Source organism: Brachyhypopomus gauderio, unplaced genomic scaffold (assembly GCF_052324685.1).
Source record: "Brachyhypopomus gauderio isolate BG-103 unplaced genomic scaffold, BGAUD_0.2 sc609, whole genome shotgun sequence".
NCBI classification, from domain to species: Eukaryota; Metazoa; Chordata; class Actinopteri; order Gymnotiformes; family Hypopomidae; genus Brachyhypopomus; species Brachyhypopomus gauderio.
In genome coordinates this window covers 8,591-24,281 of record NW_027507430.1, presented here as the reverse complement: position 1 = coordinate 24,281, position 15,691 = coordinate 8,591, and the positions used below count along the sequence as shown (strand labels likewise).

General features: G+C 42.4%; 1 protein-coding gene across 1 annotated transcript; it reads left to right on the top strand.

The window, feature by feature from the left end:
* Positions 1–1,085: 1,085 nt before the first annotated feature.
* On the top strand, positions 1,086–8,578 carry LOC143506910 (uncharacterized). Its single transcript, XM_076996490.1, has 3 exons — positions 1,086–1,195; positions 1,871–3,479; positions 5,662–8,578. Exons 1-3 carry the CDS (start codon positions 1,086–1,088, stop codon positions 8,074–8,076), a joined length of 4,134 nt encoding a protein of 1,377 aa, XP_076852605.1. The 3' UTR covers positions 8,077–8,578.
* Positions 8,579–15,691: the final 7,113 nt, after the last annotated feature.

The window sequence follows — 15,691 nt, the reverse complement described above, 5'->3', positions numbered from 1 at the left end:
TTTTGTTAAACACACGGTTTCACGCGTCCGTTACTTACCAGAGTGCTTCTTAAATCCTGAATGACGCAGATACTGGATCTGCCGCCATAACATTAGTCAAAAAACTTGGATCCTTACAACAGGAGCGGACATTCATCAGGGAAATGAAACAGAATGTGGATGAAGATGAGAGATGGTAGGAGTAAAGGAGCCATTTTCAAGATTGTTGGTGCTTTGTAAGTACAGCTTTCCTGCTAATTGAAGCTAACAATGCTAACGGAGCTGTAAATGAGCTTAGCCAAGGAACTCTTGCTCTGCCTGACTGAATTGACGTGTTGACATTCATTCAAGTTTAATTGGTGGATGAAAATACTGATCAAGACTACTGAAGGTTATTTTAAAGTTTTTTGAGTGGCAGAAGTTGCTCATAAGTGTTGAAAGTTCGCTTAGAAATACTGCTGAGTCATCGTTTAGTTTCCAAGATGGCGGATGAACGGTTGCTTGAAGCAACGAGTGGTACACCACTTACAGTTGACCACAAGAGGGAGCCCAAGTATACCCAAAAGGCACTTGAGGAGAAACTCCATAGGCTCATTAGTCAAAGAAAGACGAAGATGGCTCAAATTACAGTGAAAATTAAAGAAATTGATAACATGAAAAGTGAAGGGGAGCATGTTAATAAAGTGGAGTCAGAAGTACTGCTATGTTTTAACAAGCTGTATGAAGAATTAATCATGCTCAATGACAGTGTTGTGCAGATGTTATCACCTGATGAAGCTAACGCAGATCAGAGTAACTGGTATGAGCCAAAGTCAACTGTCATTAAAGGGTTTGTGTTCAGGACGGAAACGTGGATAAAGGAACAAATGACTATACAGGAAGAGGAAGAGGTTACTCCACATGATAGTGTCTCAGTGGTAGCTCAACGTAGTCGAAAGGGCAAAAGTAAAGCTGGTTCCAATACTGCTGGTTCTTCAGTTGTGTCGTGCACTAGCTCTGTGGCACGCATGAAAGAAGAAGCAAAAAGAGCAGCTCTTTTAGCACAAGCAGAATCACTAAAAAAGAAGAAGGCGATGCAGCTGCAAGAAGCAAACTTAAAAGCAGAGATGGAACAGTTAGAATTAGAGACTGCAATTGCAGCCTCTACTGCTAAGCTGAAGGTGTTTGAGAGCCACGAAAGCCCTCGTGATGCCATGAATGAATATGTGACAGCCAGGTTGTCAAGTATGGATGTACGCATTCACACAGACGGGGGAAATAGTTGTCTAGCTGAATCCCATAGAAATATTCCTAGAGCTCACTCTATATGTGGAGTTCATGTCCCGGCAACAAGTCATAACTACAAGGACCAAGATCATATCCTTGACACTACCAATAGAAACATGGAGCATGCACCTCATGCACATCGTCATCATCAGCTGCCTACAGGTAGAGCCTCACATGACGAGCCTCAGGAACCCATGCCTACAGGGAACAGGATTTATGAGGTGATGCAACATCAGAACATGATAACTGAGATGTTGGTCAAGCAGCAAGATCTGTCTCTATTACCCAAAAGGGACATTCCTGTCTTTTCTGGTGATCCGCTCACCTATAGATCTTTTCTCAGAGCCTTTGACAATGCTATTGACAGCAAGACACAGAATGCTAGAGACAAACTTTTCTTTCTGGAACAGTATACCACTCAAGAGCCGCAAGATCTGGTGAGAAGTTGCGAACACATGCCTCCAGAGAAAGGCTACAGAGAAGCTAGGCTATTGCTTCATCAGCAATATGGTGATGAATTAAAAATAGCTATGGCATACATTGAGAAAGCATTGAAATGGCCACAGATAAAGACAGATGATGCTAAGGGCTTGAATGCCTATGCTCTCTTTTTGATTGGTTGCAGAAACACCATGCAGGATGTCGACTACATGGAAGAAATGGATAACCCAACGAACATGAGAGCCGTACTGTCCAAACTGCCGTACAAGATGAGGGAGAAATGGAAACATGTGGCATTTGAAATACTGGAGAACAAAGAAAGAAGAGCTAAGTTCGCAGACTTAGTGAATTACATAGAAAGACAAGCCAAGATTGCCATAGACCCATTGTTTGGCTATCTTCAGGGAGCCAGTGCTCCCATTGGACAAAAGGAAAAGGACATGACTGTCAAGAAAGCCAAAGGAAACACTACAAGGAGTAGCAGTTTTGTTATAAGCATTGACACAAACAAAAAGAAATCAGCGCAGTCAACCCAAAGTGCAAAGACAGACCAGGGTAAATCCAAGCCAGAGACATGTGTATACTGTGAAAAGAACCACACAGTGGAAAACTGTGAGAAGTTCAAGAAGCAGGTACATAAGGATAAGATTGACTTTTTGAGGTCTAAAGGTCTCTGTTTCGGATGCCTTGTTCGGGGTCACCTAAGTAAAGATTGCACAAGAAAGTTGACCTGCCAGGTATGCTCACGGAAACATCCAAGCATTCTACATGTGCAAAAGGATGAAACAGCATCAGTCAAGGATGACAAAAAAAGTGCATCAGACACACAGTCCATTAGTGCTGTAGAACAGAAAACATGTGGATACACTGGGGCCGGAAATGGAGAATGTGTTTTGGCCATTGTTCCGGTAAGACTCAAGTCCAAAAAAGGTACACAGACATTAGAGACCTATGCCTTCATCGACTCGGGCAGTTCTGCGACTTTTTGTACAGAGAAGGTCATGAGAATGCTGAACCTTAGAGGCAGGAAGACGGAGATCTTGCTCCGAACTATGGGTCAGGAGAAGCTTGTTCATAGCCATATCTTGTCAGACTTGGAAGTTGCTGGACTTGAAGAGAACAAGTATGTTGACCTACCTTCAGTGTTCACACAGCCTGAAATTCCTGTCAAGAAGGAAAACATTCCTCAGCAAAAAGACCTGAAGAGGTGGACATACCTTAAGGAGGTATGCCTACCGAGTATCAATGCAGAGATTGGCCTGCTAATTGGCTCTAATGCTCACAAGGCAGTAGAACCATGGCAAGTCATCAATAGCCAAGGCGACGGTCCATATGCAGTACGAACAGCAATGGGATGGATTGTCAATGGTCCACTTAGAAGAAAAGATCATCCTCAGGACATAGATGAAGGATTACAGAGTTTCACTGTAAACAGGATATCCGTGGTAAGCATTGAAGAGTTATTAACTCAAAACTTTAACACTGATTTCTCAGAGCGAAGCTGTGAGGACAGAAAAGAGATGTCACAAGATGATCGACGGTTCATGAAGGACGTTGAACAGTCTTGTCAGTTCATTGATGGACATTACTGCATCAGTCTCCCATTTAGGAACAGGCCAGTGAAGATGCCCAGTAATCGCAGTCTTGCAGAACAAAGAGCAATCAACCTTAAAAGGAAGCTCAACAGGAACTCACAGTTCCACGCTGACTATAAGGCTTTCATGCATGACATCATAGCAAGAGGCTACGCAGAAAAGGTGCCTGAGGAAAGTGGCCAGAGCAAGGAAGGAGAGGTCTGGTATATCCCACACCATGGGGTGTACCACCCTAAAAAGAAGAAAATAAGAGTTGTCTTTGACTGCACAGCCACATATCAAGGAGTTTCATTGAATAACCAGTTATTTCAAGGGCCTGATCTCACTAATACCTTGATTGGAGTGCTGACAAGGTTTAGAGAAGAGTCAGTGGCAGTGATGGCCGACATAGAGGCAATGTTTTACCAGGTCAGGGTACCTCCCAAAGACTATGACTTTCTACGTTTCCTCTGGTGGCCAGATGGAGACTTGAGTGGAACTCTTCAAGAGTACAGAATGACTGTACATATCTTTGGAGCTACTTCCTCCCCAAGCTGTGCTTGTTTTGCCTTAAGAAAGACAGCAGAAGACAAAAAAAATGAGACAACAGCTGAAGCTGCAAAAACAATTGAGAGAAATTTTTACCTTGATGATTGTTTGACTGCAGTAGCTTCTGAAGAGCAAGCCATATCACTTTCACAGTCACTGAAGGCGTTATGCTCAAGAGGTGGATTTAACCTGACAAAATGGGTTAGTAACAGCAGACGAGTTCTGTCATGTATACCTGAGAATGAGAGAGCCTTGGAGGTGAAGGACTTAGACTTGAGTAAAGACACTATGCCAACAGAAAGAGCCTTAGGAGTCCAGTGGTGTACGGAGTCGGACACTTTTAGGTTCAAAGTAGGGATGCAAATTATCGATTAATTCATTAATCGTTAGTTGACTGATCTTATCGATCGACTTTCGATTAATCGATAAGCGGCGTTTTTCACCTGAATTTCAGTGTTTCAATAGGGCTTTTAAAAATATCAGCTAAATATACTGCTCAAAAAAATTAAGGGAACACTAAAATAACACATCCTAGATCTCAATTAATAAAAATCTTTGAAATCAGTTGAAAATCTCTCATTTCTACCTGTTGTCTGTTCCATTTGCACAAGAGCAGTTGAAATTGATTCACAATCAGTGTTGCTTCCTATCTGAACACGAAGTGTGGATGACTTGGAGTTACATTGTGTTGTTTAAGTGTTCCTTTTATTTTTTTGAGCAGTGTAGTTAAAACACTTTGTTCAAAAAGTATATATTATATTATGATAATTATATTGTATTATATTATATATTGCTCAAGTAATTATGCATGAGGAAATTATGGTATAACAAAATACATTCTTTCATTTTAAAAAAGGAATAAATTAAGGACTGGCTCAGTTCAATTTGAAACATTAGACATTTAAAAAAATGTTTAAAAAAAAAAAGAAATTAAATAGAGAGCCAAACAGAATATTATTGAGCCCATGTTTGGACAATGTTTCTAGCTTTGTAGTGAACACATCCTGTAACGCGACCGGAGAGTGCCCAAGTTTCCACAACATCATTGAGCTTGTCAGTTAAACTGTCAGCGGTGTGTCTATCCGACATGTTCGTCGTAATCAGCACTGCAGATTTTAGCTGCCAGTTCTCGTCAGTGTAGTGGCACGTCACAGTAATGTAACTTTCTGTTGTTAGAGCCGTCCAACAATCTGTTGTAAGGGCTACAGTAGTAGCAGTAGATAGCTTTGTTTTTAGCTCACTCGTATTTTTTTGTAGCGAGCTTCGAAAACGCTCGCCTTCCCAGTGTAGCTGTGATTTTAGGTTGACCAGGTGCACTGGTGATATGCAGGACAGCTGCATGCATGGTGTTCAAATGATAATTGAGTGAGCTAGTGGAACTGTTGTACTTCAATACCGCATTACACACAGAACATTTGACTTCTTTGCCTAAATTAGCAATGTTGAAATTGTAGCGACTACTACTCCTCGCAGCGAATTCCCTAACAGACAGGCACTTGGCCCTTTAAGTGACACTGGGAGAGCGGCGCCTGCACGCGCCAGGGGAGGGGAAGAGAACAGTGCTATTGAGTTGCGTGGAAAATAAAGTTTCCCTCCTTGGGATTTTCTGGATTACGCAGTTTCTGCCTCATTTCCCGAACACGCTTCAAAATGGTCCCACACCGTACGTCTTTTCGCCCGCTTCATTTTGTTTTCCACTCTGGTCTTTCGCGACACGTGTTCACCTCTCGTACGCTCTGTTCAAGTTAATACAGGAGCGCTCTCTAATGATTAATCGTGATTAATACATTTTGATCGAGTAACGTCTTAATCGACAATTAATCGAAAGTCGATTAATCATTTGCATCCCTAGTTCAAAGTGAATGTACCAGAAAGACCAACCACTAGAAGAGGAATACTCTCAATAGTGAACTCGGTCTATGACCCTCAGGGCCTAGTGGCTCCATGCATCCTCCCAGCTAAACTGATTTTGAGAGAGCTTTGCCAAGAGAAATTGAGCTGGGATGAGGAAATCACCAAAAGGCATTCACGAAGGTGGCTGCAGTGGCTTTCAGAGCTGCAGGTGTTGTCTGACTTCCGGGTGGACAGATGTATCAAGCCGAAGGACTTTGGTCCTACTCTCAAGGCTCAGATACACAATTTCTCGGATGCAAGTGAGAGTGGTTATGGTACAGCTTCTTACATTCTGCTTACCAGTAAGGATGGAAAGAAGTGCTGCACACTGCTTATGTCTAAATCCAGAGTGGCACCTCTGAAGAAAGTAACAGTACCTAGAATGGAACTGACTGCTGCAGTCATAGCAGTGAAGGTGGATAAACTGTTAAGACGAGAAATGGAGACCACAGTTGAAGAGTCTGTGTTTTGGACGGACAGTATGACTGTACTTAGATACATAGAGAATGATGCTTCACGCTTCAAGACCTTTGTGGCCAATCGAGTTGCATTCATCAGGGAAGCTACTTTACCATCTCAGTGGAGATATGTGAATAGTTCATTCAATCCAGCAGATGTAGCTTCAAGAGGAATGAGGTTTACCTCACTCATCAAGAATGACAACTGGATTCACGGTCCACATTTCCTTTATAAAGATGAGCGTGAGTGGCCGACAAGACCAGACATACACAACACCATGGACGAGGATAGTGAATTAAGAAGAGCAACACTAGTCAGTCTCGTTAGCACAGCCAAAGTTGCAGCCATGACAACGTTGGTAGAATACTACTCTGACTGGCATAGACTGAAGAAAGCGGTGGCATGGATGTTGCGATTGAAAGACATGCTTCACTACTTAGTCAACAAGAGAAAGGAATGCAAAGCTGTTGTTGCTTTAACTGAGAGTGATAAAAGAAAACAGGACTTGAAAGTTCAAGAAGAAATGAAAAGATTAAGGCAGTCAGTGGAGAAGAAACCTTTATCAATGCAAGATTTGGTGGATGCAGAAATTACATTGATATGTCACAGTCAAAGGGAGATGTATCCAGAGGAGTTGGCCTCACTCCAAGGACAAAATTCCCAAGTTAAGAAGTCTAGTCCACTCTACAGATTGGATCCTGTACTGCAAGATGGTGTCATTAGAGTGGGGGGTCGGCTGAACAAGTCAGCCATGCCAGAAGAATCCAGATTCCCGACAGTGCTACACAAGGATCACCACCTTGCAAAGCTGATTCTGACGCATGTTCACCGTCAGAATGGTCACTGTGGAAGAAATCATTTAATAGCAAAGGTCAGACAGCGATACTGGATTCCAGGATTAAACAGAGCCTCTCGAACAGTGATATCCAGTTGCATTACATGCAGAAAGCTGCACGCAAAACCTGCAGAGCAAAAAATGGCAGACTTACTTGAGGAACGTGTACTCCCTGACCAGCCTCCGTTTACACATGTAGGCGTAGACTATTTTGGACCCTTTGAGGTCAGAAGAGCACGTAGCATGGTAAAACGCTATGGCGTCTTGTTCACATGCCTTGCCCTTAGAGCCGTCCACATAGAAGTGGCTCACTCTTTAGATACCTCATCATGCATTAATGCCATCAGAAGATTTATCTGTAGAAGAGGTCAAGTGTCAACAATGCGCTCTGACAATGGCACAAATTTTGTTGGTGCCGAGAGAGAACTCAGAGAGGCTCTAGAGGAGCTTGATCAATCTCAAATCAGAGAATACTTAATGCAGAAAGGCATCACCTGGATTTTTAACACCCCGACTGCATCACACCAAGGTGGAATATGGGAAAGACAGATTCGCACTGTAAGGAAGGTGTTGAATTCTCTATTGAGACAGCAGGTGTTGGATGATGATGGCCTCCACACACTGCTAAGCGAAGTTGAAGCAATCATTAATGATCGACCTTTAACTGCTGCCTCTGATGATTCCAATGACCTAGAGGTTTTGACTCCAAATCACCTTCTGTTAATGAAAAGGCAACCAGCTCTTCCACCTGGCATATTTAGCAGGGATGACCTATACTCCCGTAGAAGATGGAGACAGATACAATATATGGCGACTTTGTTTTGGTCAAGATGGACCCAGGAATACCTCCCGTTGCTGCAAGAGCGACAGAAGTGGAATACTCGCAAGAGAAATCTCACTCCTGGAGACCTTGTTCTCATTGTGGACAATTCTGCCCCAAGGAATGCCTGGTTGACTGGAAGAATCCGTAAGACCTACCCAGACTCAAGAGGAGTGGTCAGACGGGTTCAAGTTCAAACAAAATCAACCCTATTGGAAAGGCCTACTAACAAACTTTGTCTTTTGCAGGAAGCAGAATGAGTCAAGAAAGGATTAATAATGGACTCATACCCAGAAATTTGATTAATAAGTTACTATGTACAGTAGATGTTGGATCGATATGGATATGGCTCTATTAGTAGGTTTGTAATTGTTTTGTATCCTGCCAATACAATTAGGGGCCGGAATGTTAGAGCCATAAATAAGAATTTGTATTTGTTTTATTGTTTATGAGTGTTTTTTGTAATTTTTGTATTATTTCATGAAAGATAATAATGTCAGTTTAGTTGAACAGCAAATTTACGATGGGACTCTTATTTTGATAGCCTAGAGGGGATGCTGTGGAGCTGGGGGAGTGCTAGTGTTTGGAAGAACGATCTAGAAGCACGGACACACACAGTTTTTTGACCGTGCTTACCTGTGTTGAGATTTATTGGAAGAAAACTGTAAAAAGAAGAGTTTGGAATTGCTTTTTTCTTATATAAAGATATTTTTTTTGTTAAACACACGGTTTCACGCGTCCGTTACTTACCAGAGTGCTTCTTAAATCCTGAATGACGCAGATACTGGATCTGCCGCCATAACACTCTGAATATTTCTGCACATTAATAACATCGGTCATCAAAACATTCCAATATTTAGCTAAAAATTATTTTGGTATTACAGTTACAATTAAACTCAGAGGCTCCTTCTAAGAAGACATTAGATCTGATCTTGAATTGTTTACCAGTGGAGAAAATATTATACAAATCATGGTAGAACTTAAAACACTTGAACCTCTGGTCTCCTGTATTCACTTATTTAGTGACTGTGTACATTTTGAATACTTATTTCTTTGCTATAGATTCTTATAGATATGTATGTATGTGTGTATAGTTAGGATGTGTCGAGAGTTTGCATTATTTGTACGTTTTTATTCATTTGTTTTATTACACTTAAAATTTAGGAAATTAAAGTGACAATATACAGTAAGTGTTCTTCAAAAACATTTGAAAACACTACAAGCAGGTTCATCATACATTTCATTTTCTAGATCCTTGTTGGAGAATGGGGTAGAGGAGGAGAGAGGGGGGGGGGGGGGGTATGTGGAACTGCAAATGATTGGACCGCCATCTACGGAGATAACTCAGTAGACACCAGAGCTAACAACTGAGCTAACTACAAAAAGATTTTCCACAAAATCTATAGCACGCTAAGTAAACATCTCAATCCTTGTCGAGATAGATGTGAAGATAAGTAGTAAAATGGTGTACATGCAATTCAAACAATCACACAAAATGTCAAGTTACTTCTAACACCGCTGATAATAGCTGATAATAGCGGCTGGGGTGCAGGGCTAACGGCTGAATTAGCCTAATGTCCTCCTGCTTGATCAGTCTGCACTGGTCTGTCTTCCACGTTGAAATGGTGGCACAGCAACTTTGCTAGAATGACACTAAATGCTCTATTTCTCCAGTGTGATGTGTGCAGTCGTGTGACACACAGGCTGGGTGGTGAGTGCGGTCATGTGACTCACAGGCTGAGCGGTGAGTGTAGTGTGTAGGTGAGCTGGCGATAACGACACTGTCACAGTTAACCAAATCTCCTCCTGCCACTCAAAAAAACTCCACATATTTCAGGTCCAACAGCAAAACAAGACAAGTAGTGTTCTAATAAACTACTGCAGCAAACCAGTAAAGAAAACATTAAACCAGTAAACATTCATCAAAATAAAGCAGCAGTAGGTGAATCAATCAATCAATCAAAGTTTATTTGTATAGCGCTTTTCACAACACATGTTGTCACAAAGCGCCTTACAGGATTTAAAAGGTTAACAATACTACGGGTCCAGAACCCTAATGAGCAAGCCAAGGGCGACAGTGGCGAGGAAAAACTCCCTAAGATAGTGGGGAATAGGAAGAAACCTCGGGAGAACCAAGACTCAAAAGGGAACCCATCCTCCATTGGGCGGCCCGTTAACACACAGATTACACAAAATACAGACAAATACACAAGTCACACACAAATCACACAATCAGACTAAGTAAAGGTAAAAATGAAAGTTCTGGGTTATGATATTGTCACTGTAAATGTCTGTTGATGAACGCCAGGCTTTCATTCCGTGTCGGAGCAGCGATGCTGGTATTGTAGGCTCCGACTGCAATGTTACTCTCCAGGTGAACCTCGGAGAAAAGATACGAGATGTAGTAAATATGTAACAGATTAATCAAAGGCCAAACTAAACAGATGAGTCTTTAATCGAGTTTTAAACATTGAGACTGTGTCTGAGTCCCGAATAGAGGCAGGAAGATTATTCCACAATTGTGGAGCTTTAAAAGAAAAGGCTCTTCCACCTGCTGTGATCTTTTTGATCCTAGGAACAGTTAATAACCCTGCGTCCTGCGAGCGAAGTGAACGCGCTGGGTTATATTGTTCAATAAGTTCACTAAGATAGTCTGGAGCTAAGCCATGCAGCGTTTTATATGTTAATAAAAGTATTTTATAGTCAATACGGAATCTAATTGGCAGCCAGTGTAATGACGATAGTACGGGACTAATGTGATCAAACTTTTTAGTTTTTGTTAAAACTCGTGCTGCTGCGTTCTGAACCAGCTGGAGTTTGTTTATCGATTTACCAGAACATCCAGCTAGGAGACTGTTGCAATAATCTAAACGAGAGGATATGAATGCATGGATTAGTTTTTCTGCATCACTAATATTTAATATGTTTCTAATTTTGGCAATGTTGCGCAAGTGAAAGAACGCTACCCTAGTTATATTATTAATATGTGTATCGAACGAGAGATCTGGGTCTATTGTGACGCCCAAGTTCTTTACCTCTGCGCTGGGGGTTATAGTAAAAGAATGTAGATTCAATGCTGCATTATGTATCTTGTCTCTCGCAGCCCTAGACCCAACTATTATCAATTCTGTTTTATCGGCATTTAGTGCTAGAAAGTTACATGCCATCCAATGTTTTATCTCTTCTACACATTTCTCAATCTTACTGTTTGCGCCTAAATCATCGGGTTTTGCCGATAAATATAGCTGAGTGTCGTCTGCGTAGGAATGGAAACTGATGTCATGCTTATGCATAATTTCGCCTAAGGGTAACATGTACAGTGTGAATAGAAGTGGTCCTAGGACTGTCCCTTGTGGGACACCATATTTAACCTGCACAGATTTAGAGGTTTTATTATTAACACTTACACATTGGAAGCGGTCAGTTAAATATGATCTAAACCAGGAGAGTGCGACTCCTTTAATACCTACTGTGTTTTCTAGTCTATCCAGCAAAATGTTGTGGTCTACAGTATCAAAAGCTGCACTAAGATCCAACAGTATAAGGAACGAGACGAGCCCATTATCGGCCGATATTAGTAGATCATTCACTACCCTGAGTAAAGCTGTTTCAGTGCTGTGGTTTGGTCTAAATCCTGATTGGAACTTTTCATGGATACTATTTGATTGGAGATAGTGGTTTAACTGATTGGAAACTGCTTTTTCTAAAATTTTAGAGATAAATGGGAGATTAGAAATGGGTCTATAGTTGGCTAAAATCTGCGGATCGAGATTCTGTTTTTTAATCAAGGGTCTAATTACGGCGCATTTTAATTGTTTGGGCATGTAACCTAGGTTAAGGGAGGAGTTAATCATATTAAGTAAGGGCCCTGCAGTGGCTGGGAGTAGGTCTTTAAATAGACGGGTTGGAACTGGGTCAAATATACATGATGTAGGCTTAGACGAATTAATCAATGTTGTGAGCTCTTTTTGCGATATAGGATTGAAGATATTTAGCTCAGTAATATTTTTGGATGCATAGTTACTAATAGCTGAACTACTGGGGTTGGATTGGAGGTTAGGCTGCAATGTATTACGACTCTGTAGTCGGATATTATCTATTTTATTATTGAAAAAGTTTAAAAATTCATCGCTAGTGTGTGTAAGTGCTGTGTTAGAACTAGTGTCGTTGATATTTCTTGTTAGTTTAGATACCGTCGCGAAGAGAAATCTAGGGTTATTCTTGTTGTTTTCTATTAGTGTCGAATAGTATGCGGCTCTAGCTTTTATTAGGGCATGTTTATATTTGACTATGGCGTCTTTCCATGTGATTCTAAACACTTCTAGTGAGGTGGATTTCCATTTTCGCTCCGCTGCTCAGGCTGCCTGTTTTAGAAGACGAGTGTGTTCGTCATACCATGGTGTAAGCTTTTTCTCCCTAATTAATTTTGTTTTAATTGGAGCTACACTGTCTAAGGTATTGCTGAGTGTGGAATAAAACTGTTGTGTTGCCTGTTCCAATTCATTGGGCTGCAGTGGCATAGTGTTCGGTAGCTCTGGCAGTAAGTTTATAAATGTTGCTGCAGTGTCGGATGTAATAGTGCGCGTGGTTTTTGTATGGCGCATCTGATGTACATTGTATAAAGTCATTTCATATATTAGTAAGAAATGATCTGAAATGGCGTCATTTTGGGGGATGACTGCCAGATGTTCTATGTTTAATCCGTAAGTAAGTATTAAGTCTAAGGTGTGTTTACAGCGGTGGGTAGGCCCTGTCACATTTTGGGCTATACCTACTGAATCTAGTATGGAGTCGAACGCAATTTTCAGTGGGTCTGATTCATTTTCATAATGAATGTTGAAATCACCCACAATTACAAATCTCTCGATGGTTAAGACTAGTTCCGAAAGAAACTCAGCAAATTCCTGAAGAAATTCTGAGTAGGGACCCGGCGGTCGATAGATGGTCACTAATTTAAGCTTTGTTTTATTGCCTATACGATTATTGCCTATTTCACCTATCAAAGCCTCGAATGAGTTAATAGAGGTGGTTGGTTTTACAGTAAAACCTATGTCTGTGTCATATATTGTGGCTACTCCACCTCCACGCCCTGTGATACGGGGCTGATGAACATAACTGTATCCAGGAGGAGCTGCTTCATTAAAACTTACATATTCGCCTACTCTAGCCCATGTTTCTGTTAAACAGAGTGCATTTAGTCTGTTATCTGAGATTATTTCGTTTACTATCACAGCTTTTGATGCAAGTGATCTAATGTTTAAAAGTCCTAGCCTTAGCTTAATATTGCTGAATCAGTCTGTGGTGCTGTTGTTCAGTCTGTGGTGCAGTTGTTCAGTCTGTGGTGCTGTTGTTCAGTCTGTGGTGCAGTTGTTCAGTCTGTGGTGCTGTTGTTCAGTCTGTGGTGCTGTTGTTCAGTCTGTGGTGCAGTTGTTCAGTCTGTGGTGTTGTTGTTCAGTCAGTGGTGCAGTTGTTCAGTCTGTGGTGCTGTTGTTCAGTCTGTGGTGCAGTTGTTCAGTCTGTGGTGCTGTTGTTCAGTCTGTGGTGCTGTTGTTCAGTCTGTGGTGCAGTTGTTCAGTCTGTGGTGTTGTTCAGTCTGTGGTGCTGTTGTTCACTCTGTGGTGCAGTTGTTCAATCTGTGGTGTTGTTGTTCAGTCTGTGGTGTTGTTCAGTCAGTGGTGCAGTTGTTCAGTCTGTGGTGCTGTTGTTCAGTCTGTGGTGCAGTTGTTCAGTCTGTGGTGCTGTTGTTCAGTCTGTGGTGTTGTTCAGTCTGTGGTGCTGTTGTTCACTCTGTGGTGCAGTTGTTCAATCTGTGGTGTTGTTGTTCAGTCAGTGGTGCAGTTGTTCAGTCTGTGGTGCTGCTGTTCTGTCTGTGGTGATGTTGTTCAGTTTGTGGTGCTGCTGTTCAGTCTGTGGTGATGTTGTTCAGTCTGTGGTGCTTCTGTTCAGTCTGTGGTGCTGTTGTTCAGTCTGTGGTGCTGTTCAGTCTGTGGTGCTGTTGTTCAGTCTGTGCTCTCTCCGTCTCCTCTCTTGATGTCTTCCTTCAACATCAACAGTATCTGCAATTCAATGTTTTTTCCTACAAAAACAAACTGAACAAAATTAAGATTCATCGTTGTTCACTGGCCGTGGCGCCGTGTTCCAGGGCACCATCTGTTAAAGACGAGCACCAGGCGTTCCTTCTCCTCAGAGTCCCGTGTCAGGACCGCCTCGGGACCCTGGTACGCTGCAGGAGCTGATGAAACGCCTGGTGAGGTGAAGGTTCTGTCACATTGACTCAGTGGCTGGACGATTCTTGTGCAGCTGGAAGGTGGATTAAATTTCAGCATTCCACTTGACCTTTTTTCTGTGTTCTCGGTCAGGAGGAATGCAGTGACCGAGAAATTGGTAATATTTCAGTGGTTTAATAGAACAACAAGGGAGATCCAAAGAACAGGGCCCAAAAAACAGTCAAAGTAAAAAAAAACAGCAAAAAACAAACAAAACAGGTGAGTAAAGAAAAGAGAAGATCTGAAAACCAGACAAGACCAGAGAATGAAATACAATCGTAAGACTTCGCATAGACTAGCCTGAACATACACGTTTAAATAGGTGGTGTGATTAATGAAGGTTTGCATGGCTGTAATGAGCAGACTGGTGATGTGGTCCAGAGATGTTTCCAGCCCAGTGGTGTAGGGGTGGAGTAGATAATCACATTCGTGTAGGCTGCCATGAACTGATAATGGGGTTTCAGGTCCACATCTTCCAGCTGTTTGGGCGGTGGCATGGATCACCTTGGAGATAAGAGGAGAGGCCTCCACACTGCCGGTGTCTGCTGGGAATTGAGGGGCAGTTCTGGGTCAGGTTCCCAGGAGACGGTCCACCTACCAGAACCCCTCCATCAGGTCAGGGCTCAACCTAGCCACTCAGTGACTGAGTAGAGTGTAGGAGTAAAACCGAGACTTCATTTTAAGTCATTGCGGAAATGCCAGTAGCCATCTTGCTTTGATACCAGGATACTTGAGCTGATGAGGGCTTGAGAACATCTATCTTGAACATTTAGTCAGTATCCTCCTCTATGGCCTCTGCTTCTCAACAGGGCCACTCCAGTGGGCGTTTGGATGTCATGGTGGATCACCTGAATGTGGCCAGAGATTATGAAACATGAAGTTGTGGGGGTGTGTTGTCTTATGGAGTCTGCAAAAGTCCACCAGAAAGTGGGGCACAGACAGACTGCCCTGGTCGGTGAAGTTGTAGCTACAGAGGCAGAACAGGTCTTGGGCGATGGCCTTGGACATGGGGAACTGCTTCTGGATACCACCAACCTCATTACCACAATGATATAAATAAATTGGTTCTTTCTCCTACTAATTCAGAAGCACTTTGCTTTCACAGCTGATGAAGGACCTCTCTTGCGTTGAAGGACCTCTCTTACGTTCTTACAGTATTATTACTCCATCACTGTTACTCCAGTTACTTTCTGAGCATGAGCTGTTTGGCTGGCGTGTGTGATAAAGTAGGGAGTATAGTGAGTATAGTACTTAAACTGGGATTCACTGACTCTACTTCCCATTGTTTACTGGGTAGCTGCTCCCCCACGTGCACTGCGCAGTTACCCTCCTCCGCAGTGGCAGCTGGGTAGTAGAACTTCTCCACCCAGCAGACACACGCCTTTCCAGTGTGAAGATGGGGTTTCCCTGTTGTGAAGCGTAAACAAAGTGATCACCTTGGTTTTACATTGGAACTTACAGTACAGTTGCATGTACAGGACACCCTCCTGTCTGTTGGAAACAGAGGGGTCACCTCGTGAAACGGAAGGGTCATCGTGAAACGGAGGGGTCATCTTGTGAAACAGAGGGGTCATCGTGAAACGGAGGGTCACCTCCTGAAACGGAGGGG